This window comes from Syngnathoides biaculeatus, chromosome 6, assembly GCF_019802595.1.
Source record: "Syngnathoides biaculeatus isolate LvHL_M chromosome 6, ASM1980259v1, whole genome shotgun sequence".
Lineage (NCBI taxonomy): Eukaryota > Metazoa > Chordata > Actinopteri > Syngnathiformes > Syngnathidae > Syngnathoides > Syngnathoides biaculeatus.
In genome coordinates, this window is record NC_084645.1 from 12,504,160 (window position 1) to 12,529,639 (window position 25,480).

General features: G+C 41.3%; 1 protein-coding gene and 1 long non-coding RNA gene across 6 annotated transcripts in view; one reads left to right on the top strand and one right to left on the bottom strand.

Annotated features, from left to right (window-relative positions):
- Positions 1 to 1,506: 1,506 nt before the first annotated feature.
- Positions 1,507 to 4,793, bottom strand: LOC133501779 (uncharacterized). Of its 2 annotated transcripts, XR_009795276.1 has the most exons (4): positions 4,707 to 4,793; positions 2,097 to 2,173; positions 1,914 to 1,994; positions 1,507 to 1,826 (listed from the first exon to the last, which is right to left on the bottom strand). It is a non-coding gene; the product is annotated as an uncharacterized LOC133501779 (long non-coding RNA). The 2 variants fall into 2 exon arrangements; XR_009795275.1 differs by having other exon boundaries at positions 1,914 to 2,173.
- man2a2 (mannosidase, alpha, class 2A, member 2) overlaps positions 4,462 to 25,480 on the top strand; it is a 52,498-nt gene continuing 31,479 nt past the window's right edge. The window contains exons 1-10 of one of the 4 annotated variants that reach the window (XM_061821734.1): positions 4,462 to 4,618; positions 6,011 to 6,780; positions 11,023 to 11,280; positions 11,399 to 11,543; positions 17,011 to 17,182; positions 17,407 to 17,534; positions 17,795 to 17,968; positions 18,516 to 18,702; positions 23,563 to 23,740; positions 24,519 to 24,721. In XM_061821734.1, the coding sequence (XP_061677718.1) occupies positions 6,649 to 6,780; positions 11,023 to 11,280; positions 11,399 to 11,543; positions 17,011 to 17,182; positions 17,407 to 17,534; positions 17,795 to 17,968; positions 18,516 to 18,702; positions 23,563 to 23,740; positions 24,519 to 24,721 (1,577 nt within the window). In that variant the 5' untranslated portion in view covers positions 4,462 to 4,618; positions 6,011 to 6,648. The other 3 variants (XM_061821733.1, XM_061821735.1, XM_061821736.1) reach the window with 3 other exon arrangements.

A 25,480-nucleotide genomic window follows, 5' to 3' on the forward strand; every position in this document is an offset into this window, starting at 1 on the left:
CCTGAACTGATCGCCAACCAATCCCAAGGCACATATAAACAAACAACCATTCAACAAACGGACAATTTAGTCTTCAATTAACCAACCATCAAGTTCTTGGGCTGTTGGAGTAATCCTTTCTTTGTCTCCAAAACATCGAACCATGGCTGTCCCGCTGATTAGCTTATTTCTTCTTTAATTGTTTTTTTTTATTATTGGGCATAAGAGCACCTCAATGTGAATTAGATTCAAATATAAAAGCGGAACAAGCAGATTAAAATATTGCTTCACAATATCACTAAATCATTTTCCATCCATCCGTCCATTTTCTGAGTCACTTATGCTCACAAGGGTTGCAGGTAGTGCTGGAGCCTATCACAGCTGTCATTGGGCAGGAGGCGGGGTACACGCTGAACTGGTTACCAGCCAATCGCAGGGCACGTCGAGACGAACAGTCGGACTCACGATCACACCTAGGATCAATTTGGAGTGTCCAATTAATGTTGCATGTTTTTTGGATGTGGGAGGAAACCGGAGTGCCCAGATTAAACCCCTGCAGGCACGGGGAAACCATGCTGCTTTGCTTTCATCAAATAAACAAATAATATAGAATATATTCAACAAATTCTCTTACTTTAAGTCTTTTTTTTTTTTTTCACAAATTCACATACGTAATGGCATAATCGGCTTACCAGGCACAGATGATTATGTTTCTCAAGTTCCAAGTGTAGTTCATGAGTTGAAATACAATAGCAGATATTTCTATTTTTGTGAGTTGAGTAAAATTAGCATTTTTTCCCCTGGATTCAGGTTCAATATATGACTTTCTATTTAATGTTTGTTAAGTTAACGTATCATGAACCTGCTGTATGCAACTCTATTTTGTTTAAAAAAAAAAGTCATTATCACTCAAGCCATAACAAGAGATGACACAACACTGATTAAGCATGTCAGCTCGTCACATCTAGCTGCTTTTGGTTCTTATGGTTGTTTTAAATAAACTTAGTGAATGCCTGATTCAGTGGGACGGTGAATCAGCCCGAAAGCATTGGCCTCACAGTTCTGAGGTCCCGGGTTAAATCCTGTATGGATTTTGCATGTTATCCCCATGCCTGCGTGGGTTTTCTCTGGGCACTCCGGTCTCCTCCCACATCCAAAAAACATGCAACATTAATTGGACACTCCAAATTGTCCCTAGGTGTGATCGTGAGTCTGACTGTGTGTCTCAATGTACCCTGCGATTCGCTGGCTACCAGTTTAGGATGTACACCTCCTGCCCGATGACAGCTGTGATAGGCTCCAGCACTCCCTGCGACCCTTGTGAGGATAAGCGGCTAAGAAAATAGATAGATGGATGCCTGATTCATTTCCCACATTTGGTGCACCCCAAATAAGGTAGGAGAAATGATGGCATAGAAATGTTGCATTTTGTTAAGCCATGGGTGGAACAGGGTCATAAAACCATATTATTTTGCAGAAAATATTCATATAGTAGTTACTGCATGAACTACTATGAACTGTGAACCCTACTACTAATCCATCCATCATCTGCGCTGCTTATCCTCACAGGGTTTGTGGGAGTTCTGGATCCTATCTCAGCTATCATCATGTATACCCTGAACTGGTTGCTAGCCAATCGCAGAGCACATAAAGACAGACAACAGTCGCACTCACAATTACACATAGGGGCAATTTAAGGTCGCCAATGAATGCATCCTAGGCGGCAACTGGTTAGCACATTGGTTAGATCTGAGGACTGGGGTTCAAATCCCGGCCTCGCCTGTGTGGAGCTTACATGTTGTCCCCATGCCTGCGTGAGTTTTCTCCAGGCACTCAGCTTTCCTCCCCTGCAGGAGAAGGTGTGGTCAAACCTTTCATATGTCTGTTCTAAAAGTATTGTTGTGTTATATTAAATGAACACTCGTCTTTCATACCGTTGTCCGTTGTGATAGTTTCCACTTGAGTACCCAGAAAACTCGTTTTTTTTTCAGCGCATCCAAGTACCACTGTTGAGTCTGTTTTCATGGTGACAATAATGGTTAATCCGGAGAGGGCAGGCCACCCTTTTCTAACTGAGGACCATGGTATCTGATTTGGAGGTGCTGATTCTTACTCACTGCTTCACACTCAGCTGCGAACCGGTCCAGTGGGCGTTGGTGATCAAGCCTTGATGAAGCCAACAGAACCAGATCATCTGCAAAGAGCAGAGATGCAATGCTGAGGCCACCAAACCAGACACCCTCTACAGCTTGGCTGCACCTTGATATTCTGTCCATAAAAGTTGTGAACAAAATCGGGGACAAAGGGCAACCTTGGCAGAGTCCAACTGTCACCGGAAACCAGTCCGACTTATTGCCGGCAATGCGGAACAAATTCTGACAGCGGTCGTACAGAGACCGAACAGCCCGTATCAGGGGCTCGGTACCCCAAACTCCCGAAGAACCCCCTACAAGACTCCCCGAGGGACACGGTTGAATGCCTTCTCCAAAACCACAAAACACATGTAGACTGGTTGGGCGAACTCCCATGCACCCTCGAGCATCCTGCCGAGGGCATAGAGCTGGTCCACTGTTCCACGGCCAGGACGGAAACCACATTGCTCCTCCTGGATCTGAGACTCGACTTCCCGATGGACCCTCCTCTCCAGCACCCCTGAATAGACCTTACCAGGAGGCTGAGGAGTGTGATCCCCCTGTAGTTAGAACACACCCTCTGATCCCCTTTCTTGAAAATGTGGACAACCACCCCAATCTGCCAATCCAGAGGTACTGTCCCTGATGTCCACGCGATGTTGCAGAGGCGTGTCTACCAGGACAGCCCCACAACATTCAGAGCCTGTAGGAACTCTGGGCAAATTTCATCCACCCCCGGGCCCTGCCACCAAGGAGCTTTATAACCACCTCGGTGACCTCAACCCCAGAGATAGAAAATCCCGCCTCAGAGAACCCAGACTCAGCTTCCTCATGGGAAGGCGTGTTGGTAGAATTGAGCAGGTCTTCGAAGTATTCTCCCCACCGACTCACAACATCCCGAGTTGAGGACAGCAGTGCCCCATCCCCACTATACACAGTGTTGATGGAGCACTGCTTCCTCCTTCTGAGATGCTGGACGGTAGACCAGAATTTCCTCGAAGCTGTCCTGGTCATTCCCCATGGCCTCACCGAACTTGTCCCACCCCCGGGTTTTTGCCTCAATGACCACTGAAGCTACATTCTGCTTGGCAAGCCGGTACCAATCAGCTGCCTCGGGAGTCCCGCAGGCTAAAAATGCCCGATAGGATTCCTTCTTCAGCTTGACAGCATCCCTCACTGTTGGTATCCACCAATGTGTTCTGGGGTTGCTGCCACGACAGGCATCGACCACCTTACGGCCACAGCTCCGGTCGGCCACCTCAGGAATTGAGGCGTGGAACATCGTCCACTCGGACTCAATGTCCCCTACCTCTCTCGGAGGTGAGAAAAGTTCTTTCGGAGATGGGAGTTGATATTCCTTCTGACAGGGGAATCTGCAAGCCGTTCCCAGCAAAACCTCACACAATACATTTGGGCCTGCCACGTCGGACTGACATCTTCCCCCACCATCGGAGCCAACTCACCACCAGGTGGTGATCAGTTGACAGCTCCGCCCCTCTCTCCACCCGAGTGGCCAAGAGATGCAGTTGCAAGTCCGATGACACGACTACAAAGTCGATCATCGAACTGCAGCCTAGGGTGATCTGGTGCCAGGTGCACATGTGGACACCTCTATGCCTGAACATTGTGTTCATTATGGACAATCCGTGATGAGCACAGAAGTCCAATATCAGAACACCACTTGGGTTCTGATCGGGAGGGGCGCGGGGGGTCGTTCTTCCCAATCACGTCCTTCCAGGTCTCACTGTCAATGCCCACGTGAGCATTGAAGTCCCCCAGCAGAATGATGGAGTTCCCAGAGGGAATGCTCGAGAGTGCTCCCTCTAACGACTCCAAAAATGTTGGGTACTCTGAACTGCTGTTTGGTGCATAAGCACAAAAGACAGTCAGGACCCGTCCCGCTACCTGAAGGTGGAGGGAGGCTACCAAATTTAGCGGGCCTAGTAAAAAATTAACAAGTAGGGTCTACAGAATTGCCTCACAAAGTTTGCCACTTTTGTTTAAAGTCAGTCCCCATCATATCGCTAAGCTGCCCAGCTAAAAAGAGTTCCTTCCCGCTTAGTAACGGCATAGCAAGCTCCCATTAAATTACGTCACTATTGCGTCACCGGCGTTTCTGAACTTGTAAGAATAATGCCACCAACTAATGTAATAAAGAACCTCTATCTCTAAATGTGTTTCTTTATGGAGCAAAGCAATCTTCGAATTTTACAGAGTTGAATTCGCTGCCACCTTTCCCAGTTAACATGGATATTTGATCTGTGCAGCCCTCAATGGGAGGGAATTTGTTTGTAATAAAGCAACGTGGCTTTTCGGTCTCGGAGCAAAGGGTTGTTGACACATTCGACCAATCATCGTAGCCTCCTCCCACAAGCAGCACAGCGCGACGACACTACAACAGCTAAATTGAGTCTAGATACAATAGCCAGCCAAAATTACAACGTGCCGACCCGGCGGACATATTAGCACGGTTGCTGTCACGATCAAGGGCACTGCATGAATTTTGAGTAAGTCGTAATGTGCTCAGTTTTGAGGTTTTTTTCTCGCCCAAAAGTGTGCTATCAATACAGAACAGTTAAGATTTTTTTGTTTTACCTTCAGAAAAAAATCTCAAATCACTAGTCGTAATTTCAACGCTGCCCCTACTGAGCACAACGTCACCCGAGGCACGCAGCTAAGAATTAGTGTGTGTGTGTGTGTGTATAATCTACTTATATGTATCTATGTAACTGGCTAACTAGCTAGCTCACTAGCTAGCTCCCCGCTAGGCTAGACTTCACGCTAGTCGACGGCATTAGTCTGTTAGCTGTCAGCCTGAGTTCATCGCAACCCAAGGCACACATACATAGACACACATGGGGGCTGGCTCTTCGCTCACAGTCCGCTCGCCCCTTTGACAGGTAACGTCAGAATTCTTAATTTTATTTAGAAAGATTACACAAGAGGGTCTTCCCAGGTTTATACCATAAATAAAAGGTTAGTTAGCACGGACTCTTCAGTCGCTTAAGTTTATTGTTTAAACGCAACAAGCTAATACGTCCCGTGACAAACATGTATTATACGGGTACGACTTCATGTTGTGCTTGCATTAATACTCAAGAAGGCGTTTGAAATTGGTTTACATTTGAAATTTGTTCTTAAATTAGCGGACTGGGTCGTTTTATATTTGCATACCTTGTCAATGTCGCTAGCTTGTTACACTGAAATATATGTGCGTTATTTGAATTCATGGGGCATTCTTTTTGCTACTCGAGATCTTTAAGCGTAATGTAGCAGCCGCGTGTGCGATTGAAATTAAGATTCAAACGTTTGGGTTTTGTTCTTAATCGAGGTGCTCCTGTCAAACCAGTTTAACTGCATAAAGGAAAAAAAGTTAAATCTTAACAGAGGTGCAGCTCTTTGCCAATAAAGCAAACAGATGTTCAGGGGTTGTCATTATTTACACAAGCGATTGGGGACATTACTCAAACCGAGTAAGTAAAGATAGCCTAGTGCTATCAATCAGTCTAATTGTCACTTTGTCGTCGTCACTTTAATGGTCAGTAACGTGGTTAATGCTTAGTACGATCACTTGGTTTTGGTGGTTTGTTACGATAGTGTCTGAACAAATCAACATTTCAATTTTCCAATACCGCTTTGATGTAATCGGTCGCAGTCCTGAGGAGTGAGCCGATTACACTCGTGTTGGATTGTACACTGGTGAACCAGGAACATCCGTTATAGCTTAGAGGAAGTGCACCCCCACCATCTGTTTCCTGAATATTTTTTTTCTCTTTTAGTTAACTTGTATCTCATTTTCTCACCACACTGTCCCTATCACATGTGGGTCATGTGAGCATATTAGTTTTTGTGTGTGATTACAAGATTTTTCACGTGTCAATCTCTTTTTGTTTCAACAGCTCAGGAGATTTCGTGTGATTTCATCGTGGCCACTGTGTACCACACTACGAGAAGAATAACTTTTGTCTCCTGATTGCCTGGAGCTGCTTTTGCTGCACCAACTTTGCAGTAGACAAGTGTGCAGACTGATAAGGCACTGAAAGGTGGTAAAGGAGGACTACAACGAAGGATTAGCTGTTGCTGTAAGAGTGGGGACTGGACCAGAAAGCATAGGCCCTCTGGCATCCACCTCACACAATAGGAACACTAAGCTTCCTGTTGGACCTCTTTACTGCTTTTTTCCCTCTTTTCCTGCTATCTCCTAGATTTTGATGATTAAGCACAAGGGTCACTTTGAAGGAGCCCACTGGTGGATGTGGCCTAGTCAGAGCTGATGGACTTCTTGCCAGTTATTGCTGATTTAGTTACTTAGTTCATGTCCATTGCCTACTTAAGTACAGTATAGTTGACACTATCATGAATGGAGGCTGGAGGACACACTTGTGAAGAAATCAACTCCTGGGATTGATGCCGCTGATTATGGATCATATTTTTTGCCCATTGAAGGATTTTCCATTTTAGGCCCCATTTTCCTATGTGTTGGTTGAAAAAGTGGCTACAGTTCTAGAATCTGGGCAAAAGCTTTCTATTGGTGAGGATGAAGCTGAGGAAACAGGTGACAGTGTGTGGAGGGGCCATCTTCTGTGTTGCTGTGTTCTCACTATATCTCATGTTGGACCGTGTCCAGCATGACCCTGCAAGACGACAAAATGCTGGAAACTTTCCACGGGTAAGAATAACTAAAGGTATCTGAAGTGTCTGTTGTTGGAAGATTTGTAATACGTTAAGTAGTAGGCGTAATAGTCAATCTTTAAAGAAATGATTTCTATATTAGCTTTTTAACACGTAAATAATGATTGCTCTTCAATCGGGAGCACAAGCCAGTGCAAACAGTAGGCCAGTCCCAAGCTCAGATAGATGGAGCGGGTTGTGTAAGGTTGGGCATCCATCTTAAAACTTTGCCAAACAAATATAAGTGGTCATCCCCAAAAAATCAGTACTCGATTGGTCAACCCAGGGGTTTGTTGTCTTCCATGGGTGCTCTTAACTTACAGGATGCTGTTGGAAATTCAATGTGGTTGAAGATGGAGAGATGGAAAGTGAGTTCTTGTGTAGAAAGAGTTGAGGAAAGCACAGAGCCTAGAACTCAGCGTGGTCACTGAATGTTGGGCTATGGGAGGAAAACATCAGGATTTCATGCATGCATGATGATTAGAAGAAAGGTTGATTTTATTGTGTAGTCATGAGAGCAGGTGCAAAGGAAGTAAGGCTAAAGGTTTGGGAGCATGGTTCAATTTATTTTACCATTGTGTAGATTCAGAGCGAAATGGAGTAGTTTTTTTTTTCATTTTTTAAAAAAGGAAGAGTTATCTGATGATGTCTAACCCTAACCCCGTCGGTAATGAACAACGCTGACGCCGTCCCCCCCAACTTTTTTTTTTTAATAGCTCTATCCACACCTACCTGTCATTTGGAACCCACAAAGCTCTCGTCCGTTGGACCTGTGCAATCTATGTTTCAAGACAAACCGGGTCTTTTTGAAATGTGTGAAGAATGAATCAATCCTCCCGAGTGTTCAAGCAATATCCAGTAACACAACAAGATGGCATTTTGGCTAACACGCAGGAAAAAAATAACTACTTTCCCGCCTTTTGTATACAAGTGTGGACATCTGGGAAAAAACGTCACTTCCTTCTTCTTCTCCAAAACGAATGACTCGAGAGGATTTTCATGGCGGGAGATACAAAAATCCATATACGACAACGTCATGACTGTGGTGGAAAAAAAAAAAAAATGGGTCCATTTCGGCTGCCTTTTTTTTTCATTAAAAACATACTAAAAATAAAGATTTACGTATCGGTGGCACTTCAAGGATAGAAGTGGAAATGCATTGACTGGTACCAATAATGTTCTGGCTTGAAGGAAATAATATATTGTGTTGATAGATGAGAGAGAATGAAGAGCAGACGTGTTAATTGCAGTGGACAAAGAAGTAGTAATGATTAATAAGGGGGAAGTTCAAAAGGCTCTAAAGAGGATGAAAAAGTGAAAGGCAGTTAGTCCAGATGACTTGCCTGTGGAGGTATGGCAGTATCTAGGAGAGATGGCTGTGCACAGGGTTCATATGCGGCCCTAAAAGTCCTCAAAAACCCCTAAACTTCTGAGGGTCCATTTAGGGGCCCATAAAAGTCCTTAAAATTCACAGAAAACCGGTCAAGCCCTTAAAAAGGCCTTAAATTAAAAAAAAAATCAAAGGGAGGACCTCTACTGCCAAAATTCTCCCTAAAAAAATTAATCTTTTATTTAAAAAAAAAAAAAAATAGAGATCCATCTGGCGTCCAAAACAGCCGGAAATTGCCAAGGGAAGGCACTCTGTTCACAACTTTTTTTCTTATAGTCGCCATCTTGTCGTTGATATTCCATTGTTTATTTTTGTGAGTAGGCATTTCACTTCGTCTTCGTAGCGTAGTTCTTTGATCGATCCAATAAGAATACTTGTATCATGGGGAAGTGCATTTTTCAAGATGCTTGGGTTGAAAGTAAGGAGTTTGGGAGCTGGGTTCGTCAAGATTCAAAAGATCGGCATGTGCTCTACTGTCATCTGTGCAAACAGAGTTACCAGCTTGGAAAGATAGGCGTCAAAGCACTGGAGTCGCACCAGAAGAACAGGAGACACGCTGATTTGGCGAAGACTGTCTCATCTTCTGTTAGTATGAATCTGTTTCTGTTAAAATATCAAGATAGTGAAGCATCAACTTCAGGCAGCAGTAGGGATCAACCAAGCACCAGTACTGGCACTGCATGCGCACCTACAGTTGTCCAGTCATCGTCTTCAACCAGCCAGAAGTCAGGCTCTATGAACGTAGTTAAATACGTGAAAATGGACTCGTTGAAAGCAGAGATCGTGTGGACTTTAAAAGTGATCTGCATCCATTACAGTTACAAATTTTGTGAAAATAATTCAAAAATGTTTGCAGTCATGCTTCCAGACTGTGACATTGCTAAAACTACCACTCTGATATCAATGAGAACTACCACAAGGTGCGACAGGTGATCACTGTGACAGGTACTGAGGTACTGGAACCTTTGATGAACCAACAATGGTTGATGGCACCATTGGGTGAGTCTTTTTTCCTTATTCTTGATTTGCCACGATGGCCCTAAATTTTTAGTGTCGGCCCCTAAAAAGCCCTTAAATTTTTTTTGTCAGTGAGTGTGAACCCTGTGTGGAGGATTTCACCTGGTAGTTCCAACAGAATATTTTTCTGAAGATGACTGAGGGTTTGAGGAAAAAAAAATGCTGCTACCCATTTTAAAGAACAATTAATATATGTATAGCTGTGGGAACGATAGAGGAATAAAGTTAAGTCACACAATGAATTTATGGGAATGAGTAGTGGAGACTGGACTCAGAACAGAAGCATTTGTGAGCAACAGTATATTTTTACGCCTGAAAAGACTACCACAGATACATTGTTTGCCTTGAGGTTGTTAATGGAGAGGTATAGTGAAGTTCAGAAGGGGCTTCATTGTCTTTGTCCCAGAGAGCACTTATACTGATTGTGGAAGTCCGGAGTGACAGAGAAGCAGGTTAGAATACCACTGGACATGTAGGAGGGCAGCAGAGGAGGAGTGAGGTGTGATGTAGCTGTGACAGGAGTTAAAGATGGATGTAGGACTGCATCAGGGATCAGCCCTAAACCCTTTCACATTTGCAGTGTTGATGGATAGGCTGACAGATGAAGTCAGACTGGCATCCCTGTCGACTATGATGTTCACAGATGGTATTGTGATTCTTCTTGAAAGCAGGGAGCTGGTGAAAGAACAGTAAAAAAGGTGGAGGCAAACACTGGAAAGGAGAGGAACGGAGATTAGGTGAAGTAAGACAGACTATACGGTATCTGCATGAATGAGTGTTGAGGAGGGGAAAGTGTGAGGCTACAGAGAGGAGTTTGCAAGGGTGAATAACTTTAAATGCTCATGTTGAAAAGTCTGGAGCGATGTTGAGTGTTGTAAGGAAGTGAAAAAACGGGTCCAAACAGGATGGAAAGTGTGGAGGAATGTGTCCGGTTTATGTGACAGTAGAGTCTCTGCTAGGATGAAGGGCAAAGTTTATTAGAAACTGGTTAGGCCAGTCATGATGTACAAATTAGAGACAGTCCCACTGAAGAGACAACAAGGACCAGAGCTGGAGGTGGTCAATGATGATGGTGATGAGGTTTTCTGTAGGAGTGACTAGATTTGATGGGATTTAAATGAGCTCATCAGAGGGACAGCCAAAGCTATATGTTTAGATAGAAAGTAGGGAGAGCAGACTTCGATAGTTTGGACATGTTGAGAGAGAGTATATTGGTGGAAATGTGATGAGGGAGGGAGCTGGCAGGCAAGAGAGCTAGAGGAAGACCAAAGAGAACGTTGATTTATTTCGTGCAGGAAGGCATGGGATCAGTTGGTGTTAGAGAGGAGGATGCAGGAGATAGGCTTACATAGAAAAGGATGACACACACTTCTAACAGGACAAGCTGATAGTGAAAGAAGACACTTTAATTAATATTGAGTAAAAAACCATTAGAACATCTAAAGTGTCAAGTAATCCATTTTTTTTTTGTAATTTCCAAATGCTTGCAAGATATCAAGAAACAAAATGTACTATTTCTCTTTCTGGCATTTGTCTCCTTGAACATCACTCATGCCCGTTTTGTTACCAGTCAAACAAAGTAGACAGGAATAACCAAAACACAGTTTGGGATTTAATTAGATTTTAAGTAAAGTGAAGTCCCACTAGATTTTCTGACGTTGGTTTGAGCTCAGTTTTGTTTGACATTCAAGGTAAAAAATTCATGAACAATTTAGCTGAAGTTAATATTTATATGGCGTGTGCAGTGCCCAACTTTCGAGGTTTCACGCAACTTTTTTTTTTCTTCAAAGTCTCAGATGCCTTTTGCTATCTTACTCTTTGTATGTGTTATAGAGCCAAATTTCTGTCCTGCAAAACCGGATAGAGCAGCTGGAACAGCTCCTCGAGGAAAACCACCAAATCATCAGTCACATCAAAGACTCTGTCATGGAGCTCACAGACACAGGAGCAGTGTCTCCTAGTGCCCACCCGCCCTTCAGGGGTGCCAATGGCTCTTGGGTCCTTCCCTTCGACGGTCGCTCCACTTTTCTTGCTGTCAATCCCCAGGACTGTCAGTTGGCTGCAGGCAGCCACAGTCAGGGAGATGTTCAGGTTAGCCTTTTGCAGTTTTGACAAGGACATAGACACATGTCACTGTGTTTAGTTCGTCAGTTGTAAAATTAACTTGTCGTTGTGTGACTTTGTGATCGTGTATTCATTTTATTTTCAGATGTTGGATGTATATTCATTGCTAAAGTTTGACAATCCAGATGGTGGTGTGTGGAAACAAGGCTTTGACATAACTTACAACGCTGACGAGTGGGACAAAGAACCTCTGCAAGTGTTTGTGGTCCCACACTCTCACAATGATCCAGGTAATCACCTCAACCACACATGGACTAAAACTTAATTGCCAATATTTTGAATGTAATCAAATGTTTCCAAAGGTCATTCCAACACCAGTGAGAAAGCATTCTTTCAAATTTGTTTAACTTCCATTTAATGTCAATATTTTCTCGGTAAAGCCAGAGAGAAAGGCAGACATTTAACTCAATCAGACGTACTAATTTGAATCATGGTGAACAGTTGTTTTGGGCAGCAGTTGAATAAAGTTGCAAATGTCTCTCAGCTCAATGAACAGGTGAGTTGTTTTTAAACAGGTGCCTCATTTAATGTGCAGCTTTGTACTACCAAACACCATCAAATATAAAGGAATAAAACATAAATTTTAGTATCAGCGAAAGACTATTTAGTGGTGCATGCAACTCTTTATGAAGAAAAAAAAAAACCCTCCCTCATTCTGCTTGCCAAGAGCGCAAATATACAAGATTCAGGATTGGTCAGTTTTCTTTCTTAATGAATGCAACCTTAAAAGTTTGCAACGTGAATAGTGAAACAATAAACATGATTACACATGTGAAAGTAGAAGAGTGCAATATAAAGATGTACTGTAATTTCTTCTGTATAATGCGGACCCCCAAAATTGACCCCAAAAATCAAGAAAACCCTTCCACCAGTGTACAATGCGCATGACTAATTTGCTTCTATACATATGTTCAAAATATTAGGACTTACCTATATTTCTATTTTGCTAGGTTTGTACTTTTATTGTTAGTACTTGTATTGTTTTTCCAAAAAATTTTGTACAACAATCAATAATAATCTTTGTGTCATGACCAGAACATGAGGGTGAACCCAAAATACACGACTCACAAGACTAGGTACAGTTCGGGTGGAGTTTTTATTCAGTCCAGAGTCGGTACACGGACAGACAGTCCAACAAGGCAGCAGTAACATAATCAGCGGGCATAAGGGGAAGGTCAAGAATCAGGCCGGGTTCGTGACACGGAGTAGCAAGGGTGTAGACGAAGGGTGGCGGGAATGTGACATGAAGTCCAACGATTTGACAAAGACCAGACCGCACTTGTGGCAATATATACGTGAGACGTAATCACTGAGACAAGATGAGCAGATGCGCGCCGCATCGGGGACAGACACTTTGTGGATGTGCTGGTATAGCAGTAATGTAAATCTCGGGACAGGGCACAGGACACGCTTGTCCTAGTTTGTAATTGTCAGAAGAGAATCCCTCAAACAACTAAAATAAATGGTATAACATTTTATTAATACTGTTGATAACATATATTACAGTTTCAAATAGTTTAACACTGTTTAACTTAAACTTTGTGCATAATTTTGTTTTTTTTTTGCACTAAATATTTGTGCGTAGGCAGTACGGTAGAGCAATGGCCTCACAGTTCTGAGTATAGGGGTTCAAATCCCGGGCCCGCCTGTGTGGAGTTTGCATGTTCTCCCCATGCCTATGTCAGTTTTCTCCGGGCAATATTATATATATTATAGATACAATATGTTGAACTGCAAATGTATGTCTTTTATACCACCCTATGTACCTGTATACAACAATATACTGTTTTTATTTTTAATCCATACCTAAATATAATTTTGAATTTGAAAATATTTTTGGAAAATTTTGCCCATACCAGAATGCAAAATGTCTTCACTTTTAGAAATGTTGGGATATTGGTTACCAATCCCCCTGTAAAGAAAAATGCTATTATAGGTGAACAGATTTTACTGCCCATCTAATTTTAAAAGTAGTTATCCATCAATTTATTGTGTGTATGTAATGTTATGAGGGGATCATACATTCATATTGCAGTCACTCACATTTGAAAAATGTACGGGTTTGGTCAGTCACGCCCGCAGATATAAAATTACGGGCATGGTAAACCAGTCATGTCCGCGGATATAAAGTTGCGGGTGTGTGTTCTGTAATTGCGAATGTACCCCTTTAAGAATAGAGGGGGCGGTGTCAGGTAAACTAGGAAGTAGTACCAGCCTGAGCAGCAGCTCCCGTGTGCTTCGGTGTTTTAAAAAAAAAAAAGACCTCAGGCTGTGGTTCACTGCGCTGAATTGGTTTTCATGTGCGCCGAGTGTGCGCGACAAGTGCGCAATTGCAAAAGACTACACAAAATAAACGGCGTCTTTCAATATCTATCCATTTCTACATGTAACAAATTTTACACGCGGGATTTTTCGTGCTCGCCTTTGCAGATTTGCGAGTGCGAAGGCACGCGGGTGCATACACGCCTGGCACATCACAGAGACTGATTATTGACACTGACTGATTATTGGTTCACAGCTTTAACGACCCTATGAGAGAAACCATAGTGGGCTTGATGTTAACTTTTACGGCAAGTGCCCTAAAAATTTGGCCCTCCCCTGGCATTATTCCTTGTTTGGTCAAGTACACTCAAATATTTGCTATATCTCACAGGTCGGTTTTATGATTGGTATGGCTGCTGAGGACAGTGTCGAGGTGCTGGTCCACTGAGCCAGCAACTGCTGTCTTAGCTGCAGAATGCATGGACGGCATCTCGTAATATGTTGGAACTGTCAATCAATGTGCCCTGCAATTCCCATTAGTTCTTGGAATTAGCTGCATTCATTGACATCAGTTGAGGGATCCACAGTCGCTGGTCGAGTCACGTGTTCTTGCTGGTTGGTTTTGGTTGGTATGTATCGTGTGACTTAAAACTCCCATCCTATAAAAATCCAAGCATTTCCACAGTTTTATAAATAACGTATTTCAAAATGACCTGCTTAAAGTTTGACATTAATGCTTTTTGTCGATTGAGTCCAAAAGTGCAACGGCATAAGACTTGCAAAATTACCGCATCATGTTTTTGTGTATTTGTGACATAGATAAGTAACCCATTCATTATTCAAGTATGTGCCCACTTGAAACACGCTCACTTATCTTGGGGAAAAATGACTGAGCAACAGTGCGGCGTCATCTTGTGCAAAGCTTACACTTTGCATCACCTACCAAACTATGAGGACTCAAAGAATACATTATTTCATTTTATTTTTGGAGGACTTTCTAACCATTTTGAAGTAAAGTTGTGGTGTATTTGGAGCCATTTCCTCAAGGAAGACTTTATTAAAATAAGCTTTCATATGTACTAAAAGTGCATTTCTGGGTTTGGAACGAGTCACCCAGCTGGCCACTCAAAAGCCATACAAAATACAATATATAAAATCATACATGTGTGTTTAACGAAAATAGTTATATCTTGGTGCCTCGATACATGAGTGACCTAACTTATGGGTTTTTGTGATACTAGGTGTTGATCAGCCAAGTTATTGGTTTAATTTGCAAAACCAAACTTGAGAAACAGTACTGCATGATGGCAGGTGGCTCCACATATTCACTTGACAACAAGCACCACTTTGGCTAATATAGTTGCATATTTAAAAAAAAAAAAAAAAAAGACACTTCAAGCTGTAAATATTGCCACTGCCAGTTGGAATTTAGTGTCAAACTACCCAAAAAAAAAAGAATGACACGTTATGTGTTTGCTTTATTGCAATTTGAAGCTGCGGACAAGCAATCCATTTTACATTGGCAACAATATGCAGATGCTTTATGTCTACAGAAGACACGTGCCATTCACGGAAATGGGATGAGAAGCAATTGTACAAAAGCAGATTGGCTCCCATCACAATCTAAAAGAACTGAAGGTCATATGTGGGTGAAAATGTTGTTAATGTATGTAATAACTTATTGTTGAGTAGAGGTTTTCTCATTTAAAAACACATAAAAACAAAGGGTTTGGGGACATAACGGGTAACAAGACACACAGTGAATGAGACCTCCTGCAAGAGGAAGGTGTGTGTGTGTGTGTGTGTGTGTGTTGTGTGTGTGTGTGCGCGCGTGTGTGTCTGTGTGTGTGTGTGTGAGGGGGGGGTGCTTTACATGTGAGGCTTTACATTTTTATGACTGTCTTTTGCATTATACCGTACTACTACTGTCTAAAGACAACAAAAAAATTTGGGAATGGTTATGTACATTAGTTGTAATGGGGAAATATTTTACTTATGCCTTGAGTGAACAAAACGGAACAAAATGGTCACAGAACTAATTAAATTAGTTTGTCAAGGCAAGATTCTTTATTATTCATAATATAACTGGATGAACGAGCAAAGCTTGTAAACATTGTCCCCAAGAAGTACACGAGCGATGTAAGTACCATGACACTTATGTACTGAATTTGAGATGAGGACAAGTCTCAAAATAACCCCATGTGTAGCGGTCTGCGTCTTCCTTTGCTGCTGCTCAATCGCTCACTTTCTTAATCAATCAAAAGCAAATCAAAAGCCCTTATTCTCATTATATGCTGTGCGTACAGTGAAATATGAGTGCTTCTCCACAAGGTGCGATAAAATTGAATAAAAATCGAAGAGCATCTTGGGTAAAATAACAATATGGTTTAATGATAAATATGCATTACACAATCAGGATTTTTGGCACCGATCAGCGAGTTGAAAGACCCGATCACCGATCTGATAACAGGATGGAGCAATGAGTGTATTTAAATTACCTGTTCATTTACTGTATATACTTTGCTTAATTGCTCACAAAATAAATATTTCCAATAAATAATGTACCTTTTTTATTGTATTTATGCAAGTGAGGCATAGTGACAGACAGAACAAATTAATGGTCTTCTATTAGATGCCAGTATGTACATATAGTAAGTAATTTATAATTTTTTTTTTTTTTACACTTTTGTTTTGTTGTGCCTTGAGATTTTTAGTTTGTAAAATATATGCCTTATCTCCAAAATGGTTGGAATTCATTGGTTCACTGGTTCAACAGTACGCCAGCATATTTACATGCAAACACGAGCGCTAGGCTTGCTAGCCTACGTAATCTTATGTTGCCTGCCCGTGTCCCGTATCATCATAAAAGTAAGGAAAAAAATTAGCTGACCCGCTTGGAACGGAAGCTTTTTGTGCACTCTTGATGTGTCACTTGCGACACAGATCCAGTCAATATTCAAAATACAAGACATTGACAGGGAAATTACACTACAACACAAAATATATAAATTTGTCATTCTTTCTCTGCGGCCTGGTAACCAATGCCTCGCGGCCCAGTACCAGTCCGCGGACCGGTGGTTGGGGACCACTGGTTTAAGTAACAAATCTAAATGAATTTAGACTTGGACTGTTGACAGTAGGTGGTTTTAGCTGCAATGTTTTGAGAAGCTGTAGTTTTGTAATAAAAAAACTTGCTACAGGATATTAATAGAAATAGACAGTACTTCTTTGCAATGCCTTGAACTCGAGTGCATAGAAAGCCTGACTCTGCCAAATAACTTTCTGGCAAGAACAGCTCGACTTAAATTAGTCATGAGCCTTATTTTTGGTCATTTGCAGCATTTTCCCTTCGCTATTTTCACAGCACTGTTCTTTTTTATTTATTTATTTTTTTGTCCAGACCATTTGTCTGACTACTACCAACTGTCTTGTTAGGTTGGATCAAGACTTTTGACAAGTACTTCACAGACCAGACGCAGCATATTTTAAACAACATGGTGGTGAAGCTGGCCGAGGATCCCCGCAGAAAGTTCATCTGGTCTGAGATTTCCTTCTTCTCCAAGTGGTGGGAGAGTGCCGATGCACAAAAGCAGGAGGCTGTGCGCAAGTTAGTCTCTGTTCAGTGAAGCACTCAATTTTTCAACTCCGCCAGCTAAATCCCAAAATGAATCGAGAAGGTTCTGGTATTTAAGAATACTGTACGGTGTTTTACACAATGTGTTATAAACGCAGAGTGCAAATATTCTTAAAATAACTTGTCATCTGGATAATATCATTCTTGTATTTCAGGACAGGATTATTTTCACCTTTTTGTTATCCTCTGTCCAACAGACTGATCCTCGAAGGACAGCTAGAAATTGTGACGGGAGGCTGGGTAATGACAGATGAAGCCAACGTTCACTACTTTGCCATGATCGACCAGCTTATTGAGGGACATCAGTGGCTAGAGAGAAACATAGGTGCATTAGATACATTAGAAACACTCCTTTATGATTAAATGTTCTATAGTCTTGCCTGATGCTGTGAGGTGGTTGATTTGTATAACTATCAGTCACTAGTGGGACTGAAGTTATATTGACAGTAAGCCAGTCGGTGTTTCATGATGCAATTTTGTGGGGCCGCATTTATCTTAAGCTTCTCACCCAACAGCTATTGATACCGATTCACAGATGAGAGAGGTATTCTAATTTCAAATTACTGCTTTACTGTTTTATTACAGGGGCAACACCCCACAGTGGTTGGGCAATAGACCCCTTTGGTCACAGCTCCACTATGGCTTATGTACTGAAGAGAGCCAACCTGACTAGCATGCTTATCCAGAGGGTCCACTACTCAGTGAAAAAGCATTTTGCTGCCACACGCAACTTGGAGTTTATGTGGCGGCAGACCTGGGGTGAGTGCAGCACAGGAAGGACACAGTACATGGCAACTTCAGGGAGTTGAACTATCATCATTACTCACCCTAATAATACATGTGGATTCTTAAGTCTGTCCATTTCCCATGCCGCTTATCTTCACTAGAGTTGCGGGAGTGGTGGTGCCTATCTCAGCTGGCACTTACACCCTGAAAGGGTCACCAGCCAATAACATGGCACACATTGAGAAACGCAAACATTTGCACTCACATTCATAGCAGTGGACAATTTAGGGTCTTCAGTTAACCTCCCATATATTTTTTGCGGAATGTGGGAGCAAATGGCCCTACCCCGAGAATACTGACAAAGGCACGGGGAGAACATACAAACTCCACATAGGTGAAGCCTTATTTCAACTGAGATATTAAAAATCAATTAAATTAAATACTCTTGGATGATGTTAAACAGTTATTAAAGAGAATTTCCCTTAGCATTTTCCTTATACTGAACTTAAAAAAGGGCCTTTTGCTTAAATATGGATATTTTTCCAAGCTAGTATTTTGTTTACTTGTGCCATCTTTACAGACACTGGATCCAATTCAGACATCTTTTGCCACATGATGCCCTTCTACAGCTATGATGTTCCTCATACATGTGGGCCTGACCCAAAGATCTGCTGCCAGTTTGACTTCAAGAGGCTACCTGGTGGTCGAATCAATTGTCCATGGAAAGTGCCACCCAAGGCTGTGGTGGAGGCAAATGTAGCAGAGAGGTGAGTCCTACTGCTGCTATATCTGAAATTCTGTTCCAACTTGATGGATTCATGAATGATAAACAATTATTTCTGTGAACAACCAGTTCAGGGTGCACCCCGCCTCCTGCCCGTTGACAGCTGGGATAGGCTCCAGCACTTCCGTGAACCTTGTGAGGCTAAGCGGCTAAGAAAATAGATGGATGAATATTTATGTGAACTCATTTGTGATTTGTTTTGTTGGGAACAATCTGTTCCTTTGTTTGTACAAATAAACACAATTTGTTCTCACAACTTTATTTCCACTAGACTATTTAGTGTAAATCAGTAGTTTTCAAGCTTGTTTTCACCAAGTTCCTCATAAAAAAAATGTACAATGGTACAGAAACTATTCAGACCATCTTAAATTTTTAAGTCTCTGTTACAATGCAGCTATTTGCAAACATCATTTAAGTCCATTTTCCCCCATGGTGCACACACAGCACCTCATATTGACAGAAAAAAATTAAATTGTTGAAAATATTGTAGACAAAACTGAAATATCACACAGCCATAAGTCTTCAGACCCTTTGCTGTGATATACTGTATTTAACTCTGGTGCTTTCCATTCCTTCTGATCATCCTTGAGATGGTTCTACACCTTCACTGGAGTCTAGCTGTGTTTTTAATATACTGCTTGGACTTGATTAGAGCCATAAACCTTTCTATTATTATTATCTAATTCTGCTACACTTAAAGGGGATATCCAGTGCTTTGTATGAACAACTCGCTCGTCAGACTCCGCGTCATTCCCGTCCGAAGAACCATCCGCGGCTGCTGCTGCTCAATGTTAATTACAGCCACAGGTTCAAATCTGTATGGAAGCATGCCTCCGTCTTCCCGATCAACCGATACAGCTATTTTTTCATCAGATGGGGATAAATCTGAGAAATCAGCGCTGGGTATGATGGTGTCCCATGTAATGAAGCATTAGAAACGGCACAGTACATGTCACATACACCCACGTAGATCATGTGACTCGCGAAAATGGCAGCGCCTCTGAAAAGTCGTCATTGTCGATAATCTTGTCAAAACAGTATTAAATGAGAGAAGCTTTAACATCACATTGTCAGAATAGGGTACATATTACATGACTTATTAATACACTGTTCGTGCAAAGCACTGGATTTCCCCTTTAAGGTTCTAAGACATCGTTGGGCTCCATAATCCTCAAATCGAAGAGTTTTGGGATGACAAAAAAAGTGTGATGCTTGCAGTGACAAGTGCAATGACCTCTACATTGGCAAAGTATTTGCCCATTCCTGATTTTCATTTTTTTCCCATATTTATCATACACACAGGTTTCAAAACATCAAAGCAATTCTAATATCTCTAAAAGACCACCCAAGGAAATGCAAAATGCAGTTTTGAAATAATTGTTGTCCAAAATCTGTAGCTGATTTGTATTTCAAGAAGGGACTTTCCTTCGAAACCATTAGCCATCGGTGTCACACTAGAAAAGCAGTCTCAGAACAAAGGAAGGTTTGATGCATCACTTATTGTCTGCCTATAACATTGTCCTGACATGTTTCAACCCCAAAGATTGCCTCATTTACCTAATGAGCTGTTTTTTGACAAGATAAGTGAGTGAGTGGTGTGCAGGGTGGCTGTTTTACGAACCATGTTAGGCAACAACATCCTATTGTTAAAAACCACCAAAGGACACAGCCACTGACATTATTGGAGAAAAATAATTTTCATTTTAGTTCAGATTTCTGTTCATTGTTACAAAAATGAACTAGTTCAAAATTTTGAACTAAGTTCCCTGTTCCAAGGATGAACTGGTTCCTAATTTATTTTTCAGTACTCTATGGTGTTGACGGGCTATTACCTCCAAAATACTTCAATTTACTTTCCCTATTGTTGTCACCTATTCAGTCCACAACAGCCGACAGGGGCAAATGCACTACCAAAAAAAAACCCAAAAAACATGCTGGCAGTGCAGGAATGACACAAATCAAAAACACACCACCACATATACAATAACAGTAAAACAAAAACAGTGTGATTTAAAATGGTTCAATAACAGAAAATAACAAAAAACTTGCAAGATAAAAATGGTGCAATGACAGAAAAATGCAAAGGAAAAAATTGATCTAATCATAAAGTCAACTCAAAAATAAAAAAAGGTCCAAGATTAGAATGACGCAATCACATAAAACTACTGGAAAGGAAATTTGCATGAGGTGACTGTTTTGGCAACCGTAAAGTATTTGCTATCAATAACTATTTGATAAAGTGCAAAAAAAATCTGTGTATATGAAACAACCTCCAAATTCGCTTGTCATAATTGTACTGTGTCCAACTGGATCAAGCACAACTTCCCAGCATCCTTGTTTTTTTTTTTTTTTTTTTTTTTTTTTTATTAATCTTCACTGGAATGCAACAAGTAATGTACTCACAAGTTTAGCTTCTTCTATCTGAAAATGGCAGTGTCATATCTACTTGTACATACCTATCTGTGGTGCATTTCGTCTCTCAGTAGTGATCTGTCGTGGAGGTCACACCCCCCAGTGGCCTGGTGGATATGCAATGTTTTTCTCGTAGCTATCTTGGAATTTGTGTGTGGTTTTTGCATTTGCAGCATTTTTATTTTTCAGCATTTTAAAAATTATTCTTTTCCTGTGTTTTTTTTTTGCGTGATTGAAACATGATTACAGCATTTTTATTTGGACGCATTTTTCTTTTGCAAGTGTTTTTTTTTTTTGTTTTTTTTTTTTAGCTTGCATTTTTCCCTTGCTGTAATTACAAATTTGTTCTATCTTGCAGCATTTTATTTTGCAGTATTTTTCTGTGTTTGTAGTTTTCGTCTTGTGTGATTACTGTGATGCAGCATATGGCTGTTTGCCTCAGTCACCCACCATACTATCCTCCCTGAATAGCAGGGGTCCAGTGTGCCACACATGGAGAATCACTGGTCTTAAAAAAAAAAAAAAAAATTCACAATGATCCTGACTACATTTGTTTTTCTGGAGGACAACTGGATTCAGCATACTGGACCGAATATTGCAGATTGTAGCGACAGAGGCACATTATCCAAAGTTGAATTTGAGCCAAGGACAAAAAGAAAGAGGTTATATAGGGAGGAAGATTGCAATTGAATACAGATCGTCCTGTAGGAAGATAAGTTACTTTTGACAGTCATAAAGTGGGACAAAAAAATATTTAGCCAGCTACCAGTTGTGTAAGTTCTCCCAATTAAAAATGTGGGAGAGGTCTGTAATTTTCACCATAGGTATACATCCCATTTTAGACCCAAAATAAGAGTGAAAAATCCAGAAAATGACATTGATTTTAAAACAATTAATCAGCAATTATGGTGCAAAATAAGTATATGGTCACATACAAACAAGCAAATTTTATGGCTCTCACAGACCTGTAACTTAATCTTTCAGGGGGACCTAGTGAATGACCTGCAGGGAGCTGGGACCAAAGTGACAAAGGCTACCATCAGTCACGCACTACTACTACAGGGACTCAAAACCTGCAGTTCAAGACGTGTCCCCCTGCTTAAGCCAGTAAATGTACAGGCCTCCTGAAGTTTGCTTGAGAGCTTTTGGATGGTTCAGAAGAGTATTGGGAGAATGTCATGTGGTCCGATGAAACCAAAATAATACTTTTTTTAAAAACTCATCTTGTTGTGTTTGGATGAGAGAAAATGCTGAGTAACGTCCGAAGAACACCATACCTACTATAAAGTAAGGGGGTGGGAACATGCTTTGATGCTGTTTTTGGGCCAAAATGGGATGGAAAGCAGCACCTCAAAATGTGACACCATGGTCATCAGTCATAAAAGAGCGGCGTGCCCTCTCCTATCAAGAGGAGGTTTTGTCCCAAATGGAGGCATTCAAGTATCTTGAGGCCTTTTCATGGGTGAGGGAAGAATGGAATCAGAGATTAACAGGCAGATCGCTGGAGCATCTCCAGTGATCCAGATTTTGTATCAGTTCACTGTGGTAAAGAAGGAGCTAAGCCGACCTACAGTCACAAGCTGTGGGTCGTGCCCGGAGGGGAAAAAAAAAAAAAGATCCCGGATACAAGCGGGCAAAATGATTTTCCTGCGTAGGGTGTCCATGCTCTCTCCCTTACAAATAAGGTGAGAAGCCTGGTCTTCCGGGAACAGCTCAGAGTAGAGCCACTGCTCCTCCACATTGAGAGGAGCCAGATAAGGTAGCTGAGTCAGGTGAGGCGAGGTATTCTGGGCCAGTCCTACCAGGAGGAGACCCTGGGAATGACTCGAAAAACGCAGGAGAGACTATTTCTGTCTGCCCTGAGAATGCCTCGGGATTCCCAGCCCCCTGAAAAGCTGGATGAAATGGCTGGGGAAAGGGAAGTCTGGATGTCTTCGCTAAAGGTACTACCCCTGGAACCGTAACTTGAATAAGCAAAAGTAAATGGATGAATGGAATGGGATAAACTACCAGCAACAGTGTGTGAAAACCTTGTGTGGATTTACAGAAAATTGCCAAGTAGTGGTACATACAAAGTATCGGGATGAAGTTTTTTGTTCTTGACCAAATACTTATTGTCCATCATAATTTGCTAATAATAATTTTTTTAAAAAAAATCTTTTTTTTTTTTTTTGCCATATTGATGTACACCTCTGACAATTACAGGCCTTTCATCTTTTTAAGTGAGAAAACTTGCACAGTTGGTGGCTGACTAAATACTTTTTTGCCTCACTGTGAGTAACGTCTGGGTGCATATCACTGGTTAATGGCAAATATCTCCCACCTATTGTGTACCTATTCTTTCTAATAATAATAATTATAATAATTCCATAGAAACTGGTGTTGAGGACTGCACTGAGTGTCTGCTTCATTGTATTTTCTTCTAAATCAGGGCACAACTCCTCCTGGATCAGTATCGAAAAAAGTCCAAACTTTACCGTAGCAAGGTGCTTCTCATCCCTCTGGGGGATGACTTCCGTTACGACAAGGCCCTGGAGTGGGACCAGCAATATATCAATTATCAGAAGCTCTTTGATTACATGAATTCCCACCCTGGGATGCATGTCAAGGTGAGAAAGGCAACTGTCAATTATTTGAATGTACAGTAAAAACTTTTAGCTCGCAATGAATCTTTAAGGCCTCTTCATACTCACGTGTGCGGCAACTGCACTGACATCATTGCGGCCATCCAGCGCATAGTTTGCCTTTATACTCAAGTGCAACCCACGTACGCATTTTTGAAAATATACTGAAGTTCTTATTATTATATCATATTGGCTAGGCCGCCACGGGATGGTGTTTCTTTAACACATTTTTGGTCAATTCCAGTAGGTGTTTTTTTCCTTTCCTTTCCGAAACATGAAACGAAGCAATAAGAATAGTGACCATGGAAGTGTCTGCTTGAACAAATGGACTTATACGACCAGATGATAGGTTTAATCATGCTGCAAAATCAATCAAGAAAGTGGTAGTGGTATGTGGAGCCAGGATGAATGATGAGTACTTCATCACAGCATATGACTAAAATGGGCCAGTCACGAGAGATGAGATTTCTCTGTACAGCAACTTTTATTTGATGTGTGTACAGCAAGCTACTTAGTGGTGCTGTGCGGGTCAATGTGTTGGTTATGTGATGCAATGCAGCCGTTCTCGATCATGCAATTGCATGAGTATGAAGAGGTTTTAGGATTATTTAAGGTTGCTGGGGAAACGAAATAAATACCATAAATGTCTTAGTTCATAGCCCAGGAAGTCTTTTGCATTTTTCTTTTTGTGCTGTTCAGCGTTGTTTAAGGAAGGTATTTTCATTTGTTTGAAATTTTCATGTATCGCTACCTTCTCCTTCAGGCTCAGTTTGGAACTCTCACAGACTACTTCAGTGCTCTGTATAAATCATATGGAGTATCACAGGGATCCCAACCTCCAGACTTTCCTGTGCTCAGTGGGGATTTCTTTGCCTATGCCGACCGCGAAGACCACTATTGGACTGGTTACTTTACATCCCGGCCATTTTATAAGAGCTTGGATCGTGTCATTGAGTCACACCTCAGGTTGGGTAGATTCATTTGCACATCACACTAATCTACAACCCGTGTTTTGTGGGGGAGTTCGCTGTCCAACTGTAAAAATTATTTTTCTAGACATACACTGCAAACAAACTATAGGTTTACTTCACATATCGTTTCTGGCTAACATAAAGATAAATAGATTAGATGGTATAGATAGATTAGATGGCTGGATTGTTTTCTCAAATTTTTGGTTTTCAGTTGTGTGTTCTGTTCTATGGTAAGGAAAGAAGTCAATAAACATAGGTGGGTAGAGTACTGTATCTCCTTAACATTAATGGTCATCAAATTAGGTATGTTGCATTAAAACTACTCTGACAAGTACACCCCCCCCCCAATGTATGTGAATGTGTGTTCCTCCCTACCTCTGTCAGTAGACCACTGACTGCATGAATTTAAACCAACTAGTGCTTTAGCTACTGCAATGTAAACTTTCCTATATATCTACCTGTTCTTTTCATGAATATTCACAAATTGTTCACACTAAATTAAGGACAATTTTAAAAGTTCCAAGAAAAAAAACAAAACAAAATTGATAATGTTTTCACTTTACTGATGTACAAAAGTGGCCATCACTTAGGTAGATTTTGGCCAGTTCTTTTTTTTACAAGCCTGACTGTACCGGTGCTATGCAGAAGGTTTAAAAGTTATAAAGGTAATCACGGGATAGGAAAATGGCGTTTGGAATGTCATTGTGTAGAAAAGAGAAATGTTAATTCTAAACTTAAAGGGGTAATGTTTTTT